The 14,071-nt window shown below is 45.1% G+C and overlaps 1 protein-coding gene across 1 annotated transcript; it reads right to left on the bottom strand.

The window, feature by feature from the left end:
* Positions 1 to 350: 350 nt before the first annotated feature.
* On the bottom strand, positions 351 to 11,546 carry USP36 (ubiquitin specific peptidase 36). The gene is made up of 22 exons (XM_053454166.1): positions 11,517 to 11,546; positions 8,240 to 8,498; positions 7,772 to 7,990; positions 7,531 to 7,641; positions 7,298 to 7,400; positions 6,967 to 7,034; positions 6,797 to 6,867; positions 6,618 to 6,700; positions 6,418 to 6,529; positions 6,166 to 6,306; positions 5,925 to 6,025; positions 5,666 to 5,804; positions 4,972 to 5,577; positions 4,191 to 4,321; positions 3,459 to 3,995; positions 2,807 to 2,949; positions 2,117 to 2,421; positions 1,568 to 1,662; positions 1,342 to 1,478; positions 1,087 to 1,251; positions 656 to 771; positions 351 to 549 (listed from the first exon to the last, which is right to left on the bottom strand). Exons 2-22 carry the CDS (start codon positions 8,487 to 8,489, stop codon positions 424 to 426), a joined length of 3,759 nt encoding a protein of 1,252 aa, XP_053310141.1. The 5' UTR covers positions 8,490 to 8,498; positions 11,517 to 11,546; the 3' UTR covers positions 351 to 423.
* Positions 11,547 to 14,071: the final 2,525 nt, after the last annotated feature.

The following is a 14,071-nucleotide window of genomic DNA, read 5'->3' as shown; positions in this document are numbered from 1 at the left end:
TACAGACCATGTTCTATTGAAAAAACGGGGAAGCTATGCTGCTCTCACTTGGTCTGATGTGTCCAGAAAATCCTCGGAGGACCGATCAATGTTTTAGCAGGCAGGCTTAGGAGGTCCTTGACCGACCAACTCATAGATCGGTAGTCTGGAGCCCCTCACACATCTGTCTAATCTTTAAGATGTTAGATATGATCTCCCCTCTTTGAAAAAAACAAGTCAAGAGACGTCTGCGACACTTGGTCTCTCATACGATAAACCTCAGAACCCTATGCCGGCACGCTGACGCCGGACATGGGTTTTGCAAACTTTAGATACTTTTGTGTAATTTAAAAAAGAAAAAAAAAAAAATTATATATATATATTCCTGTCGCTGCTTTTTTGTTGTGTGTTGGTTGCTTTGTCAATGTTTCTTCTGGCTGTTCATTAACGATATCCCTTGCTGGAGAAGTGAGGCGAGCGCGTGACCGACCAGAAGTTGCGTCGGTTCTGCAGAGACTGAAAACTATTGCTGGTTCTCCACCGGTCCCGCTTGAACTTTATCTTCTTCACCTGTTAGATGACACGAGGGAAGAAAAATAATGAGTTTTGTTGTCCGCTGCCCCCTAAAGTGTAAGGTAAGCCCTTGTGGACAAACTTTTTACGCCTCTCAATTTACCTTTCCACGGTCAAAATCTTCATCCCATTCATCGATGACCTCGCTGTATTTGGAATCTACAGCATTGTAAGCAGCATCTCGACTCACAGCAGAAACTTGGCCGTCCCAAGTAAGCACTAGGGTAAGAAGCAGATGCCTCCTTTACTGTTAAGTCACACATTTTTATTACATCACCCTGAATCCCTCTCGTGGGACTTTACTAAATTATAAGTGGAGCGTTAAAGGTCAGTTTGCATTATAGTGACTAAATTGGCCAGCAAAAACATAACTTAGTCATTCCAACCGCTTGGACGTCCGCTCAACAATTTTACGATCCATTATAGGGGTCCAACTGAGCTCTTCTTGCTCACTGAGGTTGGGCCCTCACACATGGCGGTCACGTCTGTAACACAACTTACAGCCCCGGTCCTGTCCCTGGTTTACACTCTTACCTTGTGCCCCATAAGCCTTGTCATTTGAGCAACTAGTCAGCAGCTGGACTACACGCGACTCCTTCTTGCCATCCCAGGCTGGCCGGATTGGTTTCTCCATGTTGGTTGCGTCCCTATTACGCTTGTAACCGTCCCGGATCTGGCTGTCCCACACAAACACGGAGGCTAAAACGGCAAATGAAAAGGGTAAATGAAAGCCTGTCGCCCAAGAGAGATGGGCGCCACGACTAAGTTCCTTGCCGCGGTGCACCATACCTGTGTTTTCCTCCCGCAGTACAGGTCTCTGCTCTGTGGCAGCTTCATGTTCCTCGTTCGGCTGGCTCTCCTCTCCCAATAGTTTCCGCTTTTTTTTCTTTTTCTTCCTGACCATCTCATCGGTTTCCTCCTGAGAGCTAAAAAACCAGGGTTCTCATCAGAACGCTTTTGGATTATAGACACTGAAGTGTACAACGTAGGACAAAAGAAACTGGCCATCACTTACCTGTTCAGTGTGGATTTGGGGTGGCCAGGGGAATCGGAGGTGAGATGAGTGGAACCGGAAGCGTCAGTTATGCTTCCCTTCTGTAGCTTGATGGCCTGTAGTTATTGAAATAAATAAAATCTTGGTGGTTTAAAGAAACAAAAATGAGGTTTGTGCCAAAAAGAGGAAGCACAAAGGCAGCAAATAGGAGAAAAAAATGAGTGATTGATTGTGATGGAATGGAAGAAAGAAGGTTTTTGTTAGAAATAAAAAAAAAAATGTAAGTATAAAGATGAGAGAGCAGTCTATGCTAACATTATAAAGGACCAAAACATGATTACGAGAACATATTTCAATTTATCATCGCGGCTTTCATGCAATTTTTGCTTATTTCATGTTTTATACGGTATATAAGCCCCCGTATAAAAGGGGCTTATGCTTCCTATTCTGCTCATGCTATGTATGGATTTAAATACAAAAGTTTAGTCCAAAAAAAAAGTCCTGCCCAATATCTACTTCTGATCTAAAAGACGGCCATTGATGTTTTATTCTTTTCACCAGGGCACTCACCTTTTTGGCAGACAGTGTTAGCTTCTTGGCAGGTGGGGGTGACGTGGTGGCCAAGGCATCACAGACACTTGCCAGTGAAGGTGATTTGGATTTTGGAGTGCTGGTTTCACTCGACCTCTCTGATCCCTTTTCCCCAGTACTATTGATGTTCTTGGTGTTGGGGGGTCTTGGAGATGTGTGTTGGCCATTGACAAGGGTCTCTGGGTTTGGTGGTTCTTTGCCGCCATCAGTCTGAGGTCTTGTGGCATTACTGTTTTTGGCATCGCCAGCACTCAGAGCGGAAACTTTGCCATCCCAAGTAAACACTACCGAAAGAAGCAGGCACTCAGTAAGGGACTCTTCCCTTCCTTTTACTTATGACATATTTCTATTACATCACCCTGTATCCAATTCTTGGAGCTTATTCCATGACGCATAAATTTGTGAAGGGTTATGATGTCTCCCCATTGCATTATAAAGCCTCGGACATGAATTGGATTTTTTGGCCAGCGTGACTAAATTGCCCATGAAAATGGAGCTCAATGCTTGGATGTCTTCTCCACAATTTAACCATCCGTTACCGAGGACCATCTGAACCCTTCTTGCAAATGAAGCTTATTGGGGTTGGCCCCTCATACATAATGCCGAGGCTAAAAGGGTAATGGTAGAGTATAACCCAAGAACCGAACCCCTTGCCATGGTGCATCATACCTGTAGGTTCCTCCCACGCTACAGGTCTATGCTCCGCGGCAGCATCACCTTCCTCGTTCGGCTGGCTCCCATCTTTCAATAGCTTCCTCTTTTTTTTCTTTTTTCTGCGGATCACCTGATCTACTTCCATTTCTTCCTGAGGGCTGGAAAACAGGGTTCTCAACGGGTTATATAAAGGCATTTCTTTAATACCTCGTGTTGGTTAATGCCCTGTCTGATAGCGTTAAAGGATTTGAATTCAAGAATGATAAAAAAAATCTCTTAACACGGTTAGCATGGGCAAACAAACACATAAGGATCACAATAAAGCAGGACTTGAGCAGCCCTAGCAGTAGGGAGATTTATTTTACCGATGGACCACCAAACAAGGTGCTTCTTCTAATGCCTCATCATATACAGCCTACCACAAAAACTTCTGGAAGAGGCCTCTGGTTTTTATTTTGCTGTTTTTATTCTGGATGTAAACGCTATACAACCTTGGTTATCTTATAACTTATGGTCATCACCCAGCTAATCTCTCCCAGGTCATTTCTGGCCCACAAACCCTTCATGGAGCTAAGCGGCTGTACTGTACATACCACAAAAGACCGAGCTTTTGTTGTGCGGTAAAACATTTGTTGACTTTGAGACACAATTGTTTGTTTTTTTTTACCTTTGGTGTGATGCATGGGAATGGTCATCTCCATGTTTGCTAGTTCTCTCCCTTTTCCTCTTGTTTTTACGCTCTGTCTTCTGGGCAGGTCTGTCGGGGTCTGTTGGTTCTGGTGAGGTAAGGCTTGGTTGACTACCGGACTGCTCTGACGTGGTCTCACAGTCCACTTTTTCGTCCTTATCCAAACAAGAGGCATCCTGTGTTAGGTCTTCGTTTTTCCTCTTCTTTTTCTTTTTCCTGGGCAGGTCCTCCTCCTTGGTCCCATTTTGGTTCAAGGCAGGTTTCCCGGGTTCAGATTTTTGCTGTAGTTTAGAGGGGGTGGACGAAGAGCCAGCCACAGAGTCATGGCCCCCATTGCCCTGAGTGGGACGGATGGGAGAGGCTTCCTTACTGGAAGGGTTTTGGGATGTATGAGTAACCGGGCCAGTGTGGTCTTTTACTCCAGGACTTTGCTTTACGCCGGAATCTGGAGTTTTGTATTTAACGGAGATGTCAGTACAAGCTTCAGGAGAAGCCTCTGCAGACAGGGAGCGTTCCCTGTAAAAGACAAAAAAACCACAAGGTCAAGCAAGTACACAATAGCCACTTTATCAGAATGCACGCCTTCCTTGATACTGAGTGTTACATTTGCATGGTTTCCTTGGCCATAAGCAAACACTCTAACTTATACTGGTTATATATACTGGACTATACAATGTAGGACCCACCATATAGGAACTGAGCATCACTTACCGATGCTTATGGTGCAGTCTGGATTTGGGGTGGCCAGGGGAATCGGAGGTGAGATGAGTGGAACTGGCAGCATGGGATGAAGACCGGGAGGAGCAAGCGTCATTTCTGCTTCCCCTCTGTAGCTTGATGGCCTGCAGTTATTGACATAAATAAAATCTTGGTGGTCCAAAGGAAAAAAAAAAGGGGGGTTTGTGGCAAAAAGAAATAAAAAAAAAAATGCAAAGGCAGCAAATAGGAGAAAGACGCAAACAAAACAAAAATGAGTGGAATTGTGATGGAATGAAAGAAAGAAGGTTTTTGTTAGAAATCAAAAAATAAAAAAATTAAAAAAGTTTTAAGTAGAAAGATGAGAAAGAGCAGTCTGTGCTAATGTTATACAGGACCACAGATGTGCTGTAAAAACAAAAACCTGATTACGAGAACACAATTTATTGTTTTATAGGGCCTTATCCTCTAAACCTCAGTTAAAGTACGACAAGGGGCTTATACTTTCCAGTCTGCTTATGCTATGGATGGATTAAAAAAAAATGTACATTTGTGAGCCCGCCCCCTGGGTGACATCATCTGTGGGCTGTGTATGCAGATGAAGTGCTTCAAAGGAAAATTTACATAAAGGGCTTACTTGTTGTTACCATAAGTATAGTGTAATAGTGTTCTATGTACCAGTCCCAAATGTTTCTAAGCTAAGCTGCATTAAACTCCCACCCATACAACATCTGCTTGAGTCCTACCTAGTAAAAGATGACAATTAAAGTCATATTCTTTTCGCCAGGACACTCACCTTTTTGGCAGACAGTGCTAGCTTCTTGGCAGGCGGGGGTGACATGGTGGTCAAGGCCTCACAAACACTTGCCAGAGTAGGTGATTTGGATTTTAAAGCACTCGTGTCACTCGACCTCTCTGATTCCATTTCCCCAGAACTGTTTCCATTCCTTATGACAGGGGGGCTTGGAGATGTGTCTTGGCCATTGGCAAGGGTCTCTGGTTTCTGTTTGTCCTCAACATCCTCCTTTGGTTCCTTGCCATCATCCGCTTGAGGTCTTGGGTTCCTACTTAATGTTTTTGGGGAGGTAGATGGAGTGAGAGCACTGGTCTCCCAGTTTTGTTTTAAAGTATCTTGCCTATTCTTCTCACTTGTGGCACAGGCTCCCTGAGCAGCTTTCAGCTGAGGATGAAGCGGTTTCTTGACTCTACTCACTGGCTCATCCAAAAAGAATGGATTATGAAGTGGCTTGGAACCCAGCTTGGGGTAAGGTTCAGCACTCATGGGCCTAGGACGGGGAACACCATTCTGTTCTTTCACCCCTGATGGCAGAGACGAGCGGCAAACTGGGACACCTGTTTCTTCTGAAGTTGGCGACTTCTTTATATGCAGACCATCGGGGCTCTAACAAATCATATCAAAGTGCAAAAAGGTATTAAGAATTGTCTGGGGCACTTCCCCAGACAATATGTGCCATAATTGCATTACCCACCTTTCCAATTAGGGGAGAGGAAAGGCTGCCATTAGACAGCGTCTTCTTTATGGAGGGAGGAACGGAACTGGTACGCACAACTTGGGCATGAGGCCCTTTACACGTGGAGGCATCGTAACTTTTCCTGGATTCTGGGATCCTATCAGAGAAAGATTCAAAAAAAAAAATCAGATTCATATGTCTAGCACATTGTTAACTATTCCCTGCCAACTCTCAATAACTACTGTCCTCCTACAGTATCCTAACTAAAATGCTGTACCTTAGGTAAAACAGAACGTAAGCCTGCTGGTTCAACACAACCTTGATGTTACTGGCCTGAACAAGGGAATCGTTCATCTGATACCACTGCCCGTTACTGGCCTGCAGGGGAGAAAGTATTAAAACTGTAAGATCACCCTAAAACGAGTTAAGGAACAATGAGCACATCCACAAGTAAACATAGTATTAGATGGTATAGAAGACTGCAGAACAGCCTCTTGTAGGACAATGAACGGACTCACTTTTACATAGCAGTAATAGTGTCCTGCATGGCAGCTGTACCCAGAATGCACCAGGACCGCATACAGCGTGTACATGACAGGCTCGCCGGTACTCTGGGACATATACGGACGGATATTCAGGAATTCCGGGTAACCCACGTCCTGAAAATAAGAAAAAATCAATACGATGGGATAATAAATGAGAAAAATCACTTGGATTGTGCAGTGCAGACTAGCGCTCTGTGCCATCGGTATACAGTCCCTGCTTTTCACCTTGGAGATCTTGCCTCCGCTGAAGTTGGCAAAGCGTTTTAGAGACAGGGTCAGGACATTTGAGGCTCGGTGGATACTGAACCGCTTGCTGGCTGGAACCTTCTTCTTACATCTAGCAAAAGAAAAGGGTCCAAAGGGTTAGCAGTGCATCCCAAAGACCTTCATACAGCCACACTCTCCAAATGTAGGTCCTTCCTTACTTTGCACACATATATGCGTTGTCGTCACTTAGAACATCCGACTTGACAAATAATTCCAGAGCACGGACGATATTTACCGCGTGCTGCAAGGAGAACACAAACGGGTCAGATTTGATTGATCAGAGTACTTCCTACCGAATGAATTGACGGGATGTTACAGATGCACAAGGAAAGCCTACCCGTATCTCCAATGCAATGTCCAGATAGGGGTCGTAGGTGTCCGAAACGCTCTTACAAACAGAGCACTTCACTGAAACGCAGAAAACAGATGGAGGGTCTTAGTCCACGTGTACTGGATTATCTCCATTATCTCACAGTTCTAACGAAAGCTGCCAAGAGCTTCACTCACCGCGAGAACGTAAGTAGCCCCCAAAGATCTGGTGCACCAGAGTAGTTGCCTGACTCTGACGGTCCAACCTACGGAAACACGGAAAGCCATTAAATTCATGCGTGGCTGTACTAACTTGTCAGTAGTCACCAACTTCAATTGGGAAGCAGTTTGTTCAACCTGTCTGATCTCCAATTCAAAATGATGGTGAGAAGCGCTGTGTGCCAATCGTAAGGATGTAGAGTAAAGAGGAACTTTTTAATGAAAGTTTAACAAAACATGATGGCACGGGCAGAAACTCATCCAAAATCAAGCGGCAGAAGGGCCGCCATAAAAACATCTGTACACTTACTTGGCATATCCATTCAGACAGGCCCTCTGCATAGCATCTATAGTGTAGCGCAAGAACTCGTGTGCATCCTCTTGGCTTCCAAAACGGAAATGTCGAGCAATTTCTGCAAAAGGAATCAGACAGCACCCCTCCCTTGATAAATATTGTGAGCATGATATGCGGTCACAGAACTGTCTTGTCATCTCTCTCCCTCGGTCTGATACCCCGAAAGCCCGGTGCGTCAGGTTACTTACTCTTTAACTCTCGGATGAAGGAAACCGGTTTGATGGAGTTGCCGCTGTTTGCAAACGCTTGGATGAGATGATTCTGCATTATACACAGCATACAGAATCCGCCCTGCTGACCTGCAAGAAAGAGCGTTCAACATCACCGACAGATCAGAAAACGTGAACATTGTACCTAGAATTTTATGATTCGTAAGAAAAAGGTACAATCATAAGATTCCACATAAAAATCAGAACAAATAGTACTCACAGTTGCGTGTGTGGTCTTTAGACAGCAGGTAGTTGGCCAGAGGTGGAGTGTAGGTGAGACACTGCACAGTGGAGTTCAAGAAGCAGGTATTTCCCAGATTTTGAAGTCCGGCTCCTACTCTGGAAATTCTATCCCACTTCATGGACAGCTTCACCGCCGGGAAGAGAACCTTTTGAGGCGGTGGGATGCCATCCGCGCCGCCGAGAGGTAGGTCACAATCTAAAACAACGGAAAACGGATAACTGTAGGAAAGAAGAGACAGAACAGTCTCGAAAAAATATGAGAGTCATTTTATAGATTTCAAAGTTGATTATGGTGAAAGGTCCCCCCTGAAGGTGAAAAATCCAGCAAAAAAATAATAAGAGCAACACACAGGCAATTTAACCCTCAAAATGTATGTTTTACAGCAAATGCTGTCAACCTCAGGGGAACCAAGGCTATGTAGGCTATAGCTAACATTATACATACTCTGCCTCTGGATCGGCGCCCCCTCAAGGCTTCTTTGGGGGGTGCCAGCTTGGAATGTGGGGCTCAGGAGAACATATTTGCTCTTGAGAGTCTCCAGCTGGTAGTGGAAGCTCTTGGTCGCCGGCTCAAACTCAATCTTCTGCAGAAGGATCTTCTTGGCAGAGGAAGCCAACAACTTCCCCAGTTCTCCCTCCTCCGAATCCTTTCGACCGGGCTTCAGGGCATCTTTTAGCTTCTCCACGATGGGCATGATGCATCACTAAAGAGGAGGAGGTGAAAGGTAATGATTCACAGGGTCCAACCTTAGCCCCTTTATTTAGTGACCACCACGTCACCATACGGTCTCCCCTTTCCCACCTTCTACGAGTCAATCATAACCGGAAGCTTGTCCGTCACACGGCTATCAGAGGGGCAAAAACGCTGCACGATACTACAAAAGGGTTAAAAGGGTAAGGAGGAAGCAAGGCCACAGACCCTTCTTCCAGGAAGGCTGCTGAAAACCAAGGTCAGAGACATCACGTTGTAAATCACCCTCCCGTTTGATAGGCCAGTGTATGAACACAATTCTCCCATGCTCTCCTCCAGCATCAGGACCGCCCCTCCCCCCCTACAACATCACATTGCACACACACCACAAAAGCACAGGTCCTCGGGGAAATATAACAACTCACACATCGCAGGGCTGTCACAGCGGGTCCCCGGCTGTCTATGCCCACTCGGGTGTCACGTAATACAGAGACTCCCGGCTGCAAGCGGACATCTGTGTGTACGGCAATGTGACACTTGCTGCAGTGGAGGCATGTCTGTTACAGACTGGCAGAAGCTCTGGCCAATCGTGGCGGATGCACACAAGCCCCGCATGACGTATTTCAGCCAACAGTAACAGCGGGGGGTGGCTGAACGTCAGGAGAGAATGCTCTACGAGGCTATCCACGACAGATTAATTGTGTAATCGAAGAAGCAGCAGAGACACCGTGTGTCCAGGGGTGCCGCACAACTGCCCCGCAGCAATGGGGATGCCCAGAAAAGATCTCAACTGCAATAAATCGCCAGCAAGCCTCATTAATCCCAAATATTCCCAAAATAAGATAGAAAACCTTAAAACAGTTATCCTGATTTTGATTTCTTAAATGGATGTTGCTTTAACTGAGCCTTGTCAGTCCCCCGGTCTTCCCGTGCCCTGATGCGTGTTCCTATGTGAAGTATTCCTCAAAGACGCTAACGTTTCATCTGCGGACATGTCAACGAACCAGGTTCCCATTCGCTTTAACGATGCGGAGTCTGGTTTTCACACGTCTAACATGTTAACGCTTATTTCAGCAGAGTGCAAGCTACCCCGAGGAGAGCTCACCAAAAGTCACCATCACAAAGTCCATGGATAGACTGGCTGGGGACAGGGGTTAGAAGCTAAGACTAAGGATAAGGCTTGATGTGCTTGACCACCATTGGAGGGCCACATAGATTGTTCAAAGCCTCCGAGCAGACAGTCAATTACATTTCATTTTATTTATAGAGTGCCAGATTCCATAGAGCGGTTACTATGAGGGAGAATGAAACAACAATACAAGACAATAATATTTAACATATACTAGTAGAAGGAGAATGTAAGGCCCCTTAATAGAGATGTTGATCCAAATCCCAGTGGATGTGTCCAATTTCAAGATAATTTTGCCTGCAGGGATCCACATAACTGGCCCAAAGTTTACATCTTAAAACAAACTCAATTCAACTCAACTTGTTAACCAAACAGACCCTTCCATCATGTTGCGCCCAACTACATGGCAATTATGGGTTTTGTCCAACAGATGGAGGATTGCAACTGCCTAGATCTCACTTTAGATCTCATCAAGGCATACGATCGTTAACAGCATCTAATAAACCCACTAATAACTCTTAATTGCTTTCTTGTGTTTCAGATCTAGGGACTATATTACCTCAGTTGAGAGGCATGTGATGCACAATCTGCATCACTAATTGCTTCACAACCACTTCCATTGAGTCAGGCGGGCAGCATGAATACGGTGAGCAGTAAAATCCTGCGACAGGTATTAATATTAGCAGATCACGCTGGCAGACTGATTCTAGGAGCGGGATCTGGCATTCTGCACATACGAGGTGTTCTGAGGATGGAAAGAAGCGCGGCCTCACAATGCCACCGACATAAGCGTGACAATGCTTCCTACGGGCTGGGGGTATGCTGGAGGGTCCTGCTGTAGCAGCATAAAATGCTATGTTATTGGTATCTAATATTTTAATCAAAACCACATGGCAAGACAATGCTGATTTTAATGTGGGTCTTTAATGTTTTTTACTTTAATATGATTTTTTATTTTTTTTTGCAATAAAGGCCGGCTGCCTTCCTACTCTGCAGTCAGGCAATTCTTGAAGCAGCCAATCAGCGGGGAGAGCTTTTTATTTTTTTTTGCACATTCGCACAGGGGACTCAAGAAATCCCTGCCTACGGCGTTGGCTCGAGCTGACTGGATGGGGAGGGGATGTTTCACGTGCAAAGAGACGTGCTTGGCCGAACGCTTCTGCTGCTTTGAAAATAGACGGGGAGGGACGCAGGCAAAGAGGTTAATGCATATGAGAGGATTCCGCAGAGCCCCCCCTGTGCATTTACAAGGGGGACACCATGAAGGGGCCACACAGTTTAATATAGCGCAATCATATTCCGTAGCACTCTACGAACTGGTAGCCGTGACGTAAATAGTACGACGTAACTTGACTTACAGAAACAACAGGTGAGGACGGCCCTGCTCAAAGAGCTTGCATGCATTAAAGCGCATTGGAAGCGGGGAGACCCTTTAAACATATACAAGTCTTCAGCGAACATAAGCGTGGGCCATACCGAGAAAGAACATCTGTACAGCAACATATTAAATCATAACGCCATAGGCTCCTTCGCCTCATTTACTGCTTGAAAGCCTCAGGACGTCTTTGGGCAAACAGCTTGCCTCCTCCAGCCCATAGCACTTACAGACATTATGCAATATACAATCTCCATAGGCATTAACAGTAAAGGGTTAATTTGGCAACCCCACCATCAACACACCAGGCTTATATTAAGAATAGCCTGGCACCCAGTCCCAGCTACAGCAACTGAATTCTGTGCTTCGTGGTACATATATAGAGATATTTCAATTCAATAACATAGAAATATAACTATTTATTAAAATAAAATTATAGAGAAATATTTATCCAATACCCAAATAAACCATGCAGAGCGCACGCGTGTTTAAATCCCCGCTATCGGGCGCAACATGCTGCTACTTACTGGGCCTCGCTCTCTACTGCCCTGCACGAGCTCTACTTCCGCTTTCCTGTCCTTACTACTTCCGGTGTCGAAGTTCAGCTCCTTAGAGGCGCAATGAGTGTAGCCAAGAACCGCTCGGTGTGTATTCGCTGCCCGTTTATGGGGCGCTCTGAAGCGATTTAAACGTTTGCTGTGATGTCGGGGTTGGGATTATTTAATCGCTCAGCGACTGCAGCTCCTATCACCCAAAGCCTAGCCACTGAAGTGTCACAGGAATGATGCTAGGTGTCGCTGTGGCTGGCTGAGATTCATGGGAGCTCAGACTTGCAGTAGCCTGCCTGTGGGCTAGGGGTGGCCTAATCTTTTATCCCCTCGCCTAAAATGTGAGCTGTGCCTGGGTGAGGAGTTATTGTGTAACATTTTGCTGGGAGTGGAACGTTAATTATCCCTTTAATGTATATAAAGAGGGGGTGGCTATTAATTATAGCAGATACATTTATAGATATAATTAATCAGCATGGCTGCAATAGGAATATAATTTGACACGTGAGGGAAGCCAAAAATAGCGGCCTGGTGCCCAATAATAACTGAGGTGTTCCGGCCGCTTTTGGTGACCCCAAGTTTATTGCCCTCCCCTAGACTGTAAGCCAAAAGACCTACGGAGGCCGATTGTAGCACTAGTGTGATAAAATCAGTGCGTAAACGGGAGAACACTACACTTCTAATGGTAAATATATTAATAACTATGAGGAATCTGTCACACTTTTAAGTGTCACCTGTCAGACCTCGGGCCACAAGCAGCTGCTACCTCGTGCAATGACACGTGTACCTAATTTTGCCCGATAAATCTGTAAATTACAGCCATGGTTTGTATTGCTGACACAATAACCTGGGATGCCTATGGTATAGAAATATCATGTAAGGCAGGAGTCATTTTACTGCCTGCTTGCCAATACGCCAAGATTACGTGATCAGCCCAGGCCCCCCCTATACTGACCGTACCCCCCAGTCTGGTTGAGATGGATGAAATTACAGAAGAGTGTGTTGCATCAGAATGAAAAGATCATTTTGTTGCAATAACTGTGGACTATGGATCCTCATCTTGGTAGTCGGAGGCTAAGATTGATGGTTTCTTGCATTGTGTACTTCCTCGTGGATCGTCTTCAAAATAATTTTTATAAATATGTAAAGGTTGAGCAGAAAACTGTCCTGGTGAGCCATGACAAACATAGTAACGTAGTCAAAAGTCCATCAAGTTCCACCCCGCTGCTGATCCAGAAGAAGGCTAAAACCGCACATTGAAGCGATTTCCAATTGTGCCTCAGAAAAGGGTAAAAATCCTTCTTAACTTCAAAATAGCATCTGATTTCAACAAGCGATAACTAACCCTGTCCTCATAACCCGCTATATCCCTGTATATTCTTCATCTATTGCATTTGGCAGCACGACCTCTGTAGGTAGCGGATTCCACATCTTTATTGCTCTCACTGTAAAGAACCCTTTAAGTGAAAATTATTTTCTTCAAGTCTGAATTGATGACAGGTTATGGGATAGCGACTCGTGTTGGTAGAAAGTATCTTTTGTTTGTATTAAAGAACAAAAACATCTTTAACAACGTGCTGTATGTAAATCTACGAAACAGCTCACAGGAATAATCTGGATTGAGATCATTTCCATTCCTGGAACCACTCTTCTAAGGTTCTCCGGGTCAACACTTCTGGGTTGCGGGACCGCGGTCTTGACACACCCCCTCTCTGCCCATTTCCCCTTTAAATGGAAGTGTTTTCCACGGATTCACCGGGAATGCCCCTAACGTCGGTGGGATTGCCCCCAATGTCAGCAACGCCACATCTCGCAAGGGTAGCTGGAGGCCCAAAGTTCCCAAATTGTGCGATCTGCTAGAATTTCTAATATTGAAAAATAAAAGCAGTACACATAACTGACCACTAGATGTCTCCCTCCTCAGCTGCATTTGTTTATAGACTTTTCCGTTGAGGCATGCAGTCACCATGATTATTAAATGCATCCGTATCCAAAGACCGGAGGATTATAAATGACACTTCCTGCTTCCCTTCCGAACACAAATATTTTCCATTAATAGATTGTGCTCTACGCCTTATACAGCCCAAGAATGCTGCACCTTTAGAGTGGATTATCGGCAAAACGTCTTCTTCTTAGGAACACGGCCATTACTATATGCTGAGAGAATTAATCTTTGTAGCGCACAAGCCTTGGCTATTCTACCCTTAACCTCAGCAAACATACACACAACAACATAGTTGTTAACTGAAGTTATACCCCCCCTTAAAATGTTGGGACAGCTCCTGAGCTAACTGCGGTCAGTGTTATTAGGGCCAACTTTCCGAGGGAACGAGGAAGGCGGTTAAACTAAATGCCGTATTACTCATTCCTATCCTGTTATTCCTGGGGCCAGCCCGTGGCTAATCAGTAATCGTGAGAGATGCCTTATTGTCACCAAAGGAATCTGTTTCCGAAGCAGTGTTCATATTGTTAACATAAAGGGACTTTATATCACAGCAGGGGTAATCGAAGTGTCCGTACACGGGGCGGACACC

The sequence above is a fragment of the Spea bombifrons genome, chromosome 13, assembly GCF_027358695.1.
Source record: "Spea bombifrons isolate aSpeBom1 chromosome 13, aSpeBom1.2.pri, whole genome shotgun sequence".
NCBI classification, from domain to species: Eukaryota; Metazoa; Chordata; class Amphibia; order Anura; family Pelobatidae; genus Spea; species Spea bombifrons.
The sequence above is the reverse complement of the archived record's forward strand: the minus strand, read 5'-3'. Positions and strand labels throughout refer to the sequence as shown.

Excerpts from the sequence above, each read along its gene's own strand:
- USP36 (XM_053454166.1), bottom strand. The coding sequence starts at position 8,489 with ATGCCCATCGTGGAGAAGCTAAAAGATGCCCTGAAGCCCGGTCGAAAG. Across the intron at positions 6,701-6,796 it reads ACATTGCATTGGAGATACGG|CACGCGGTAAATATCGTCCG; the intron begins GTAGGCTTTCCT and ends TTCTCCTTGCAG. Across the intron at positions 4,322-4,971 it reads TAGCACTGTCTGCCAAAAAG|GCCATCAAGCTACAGAGGGG; the intron begins GTGAGTGTCCTG and ends CAATAACTGCAG.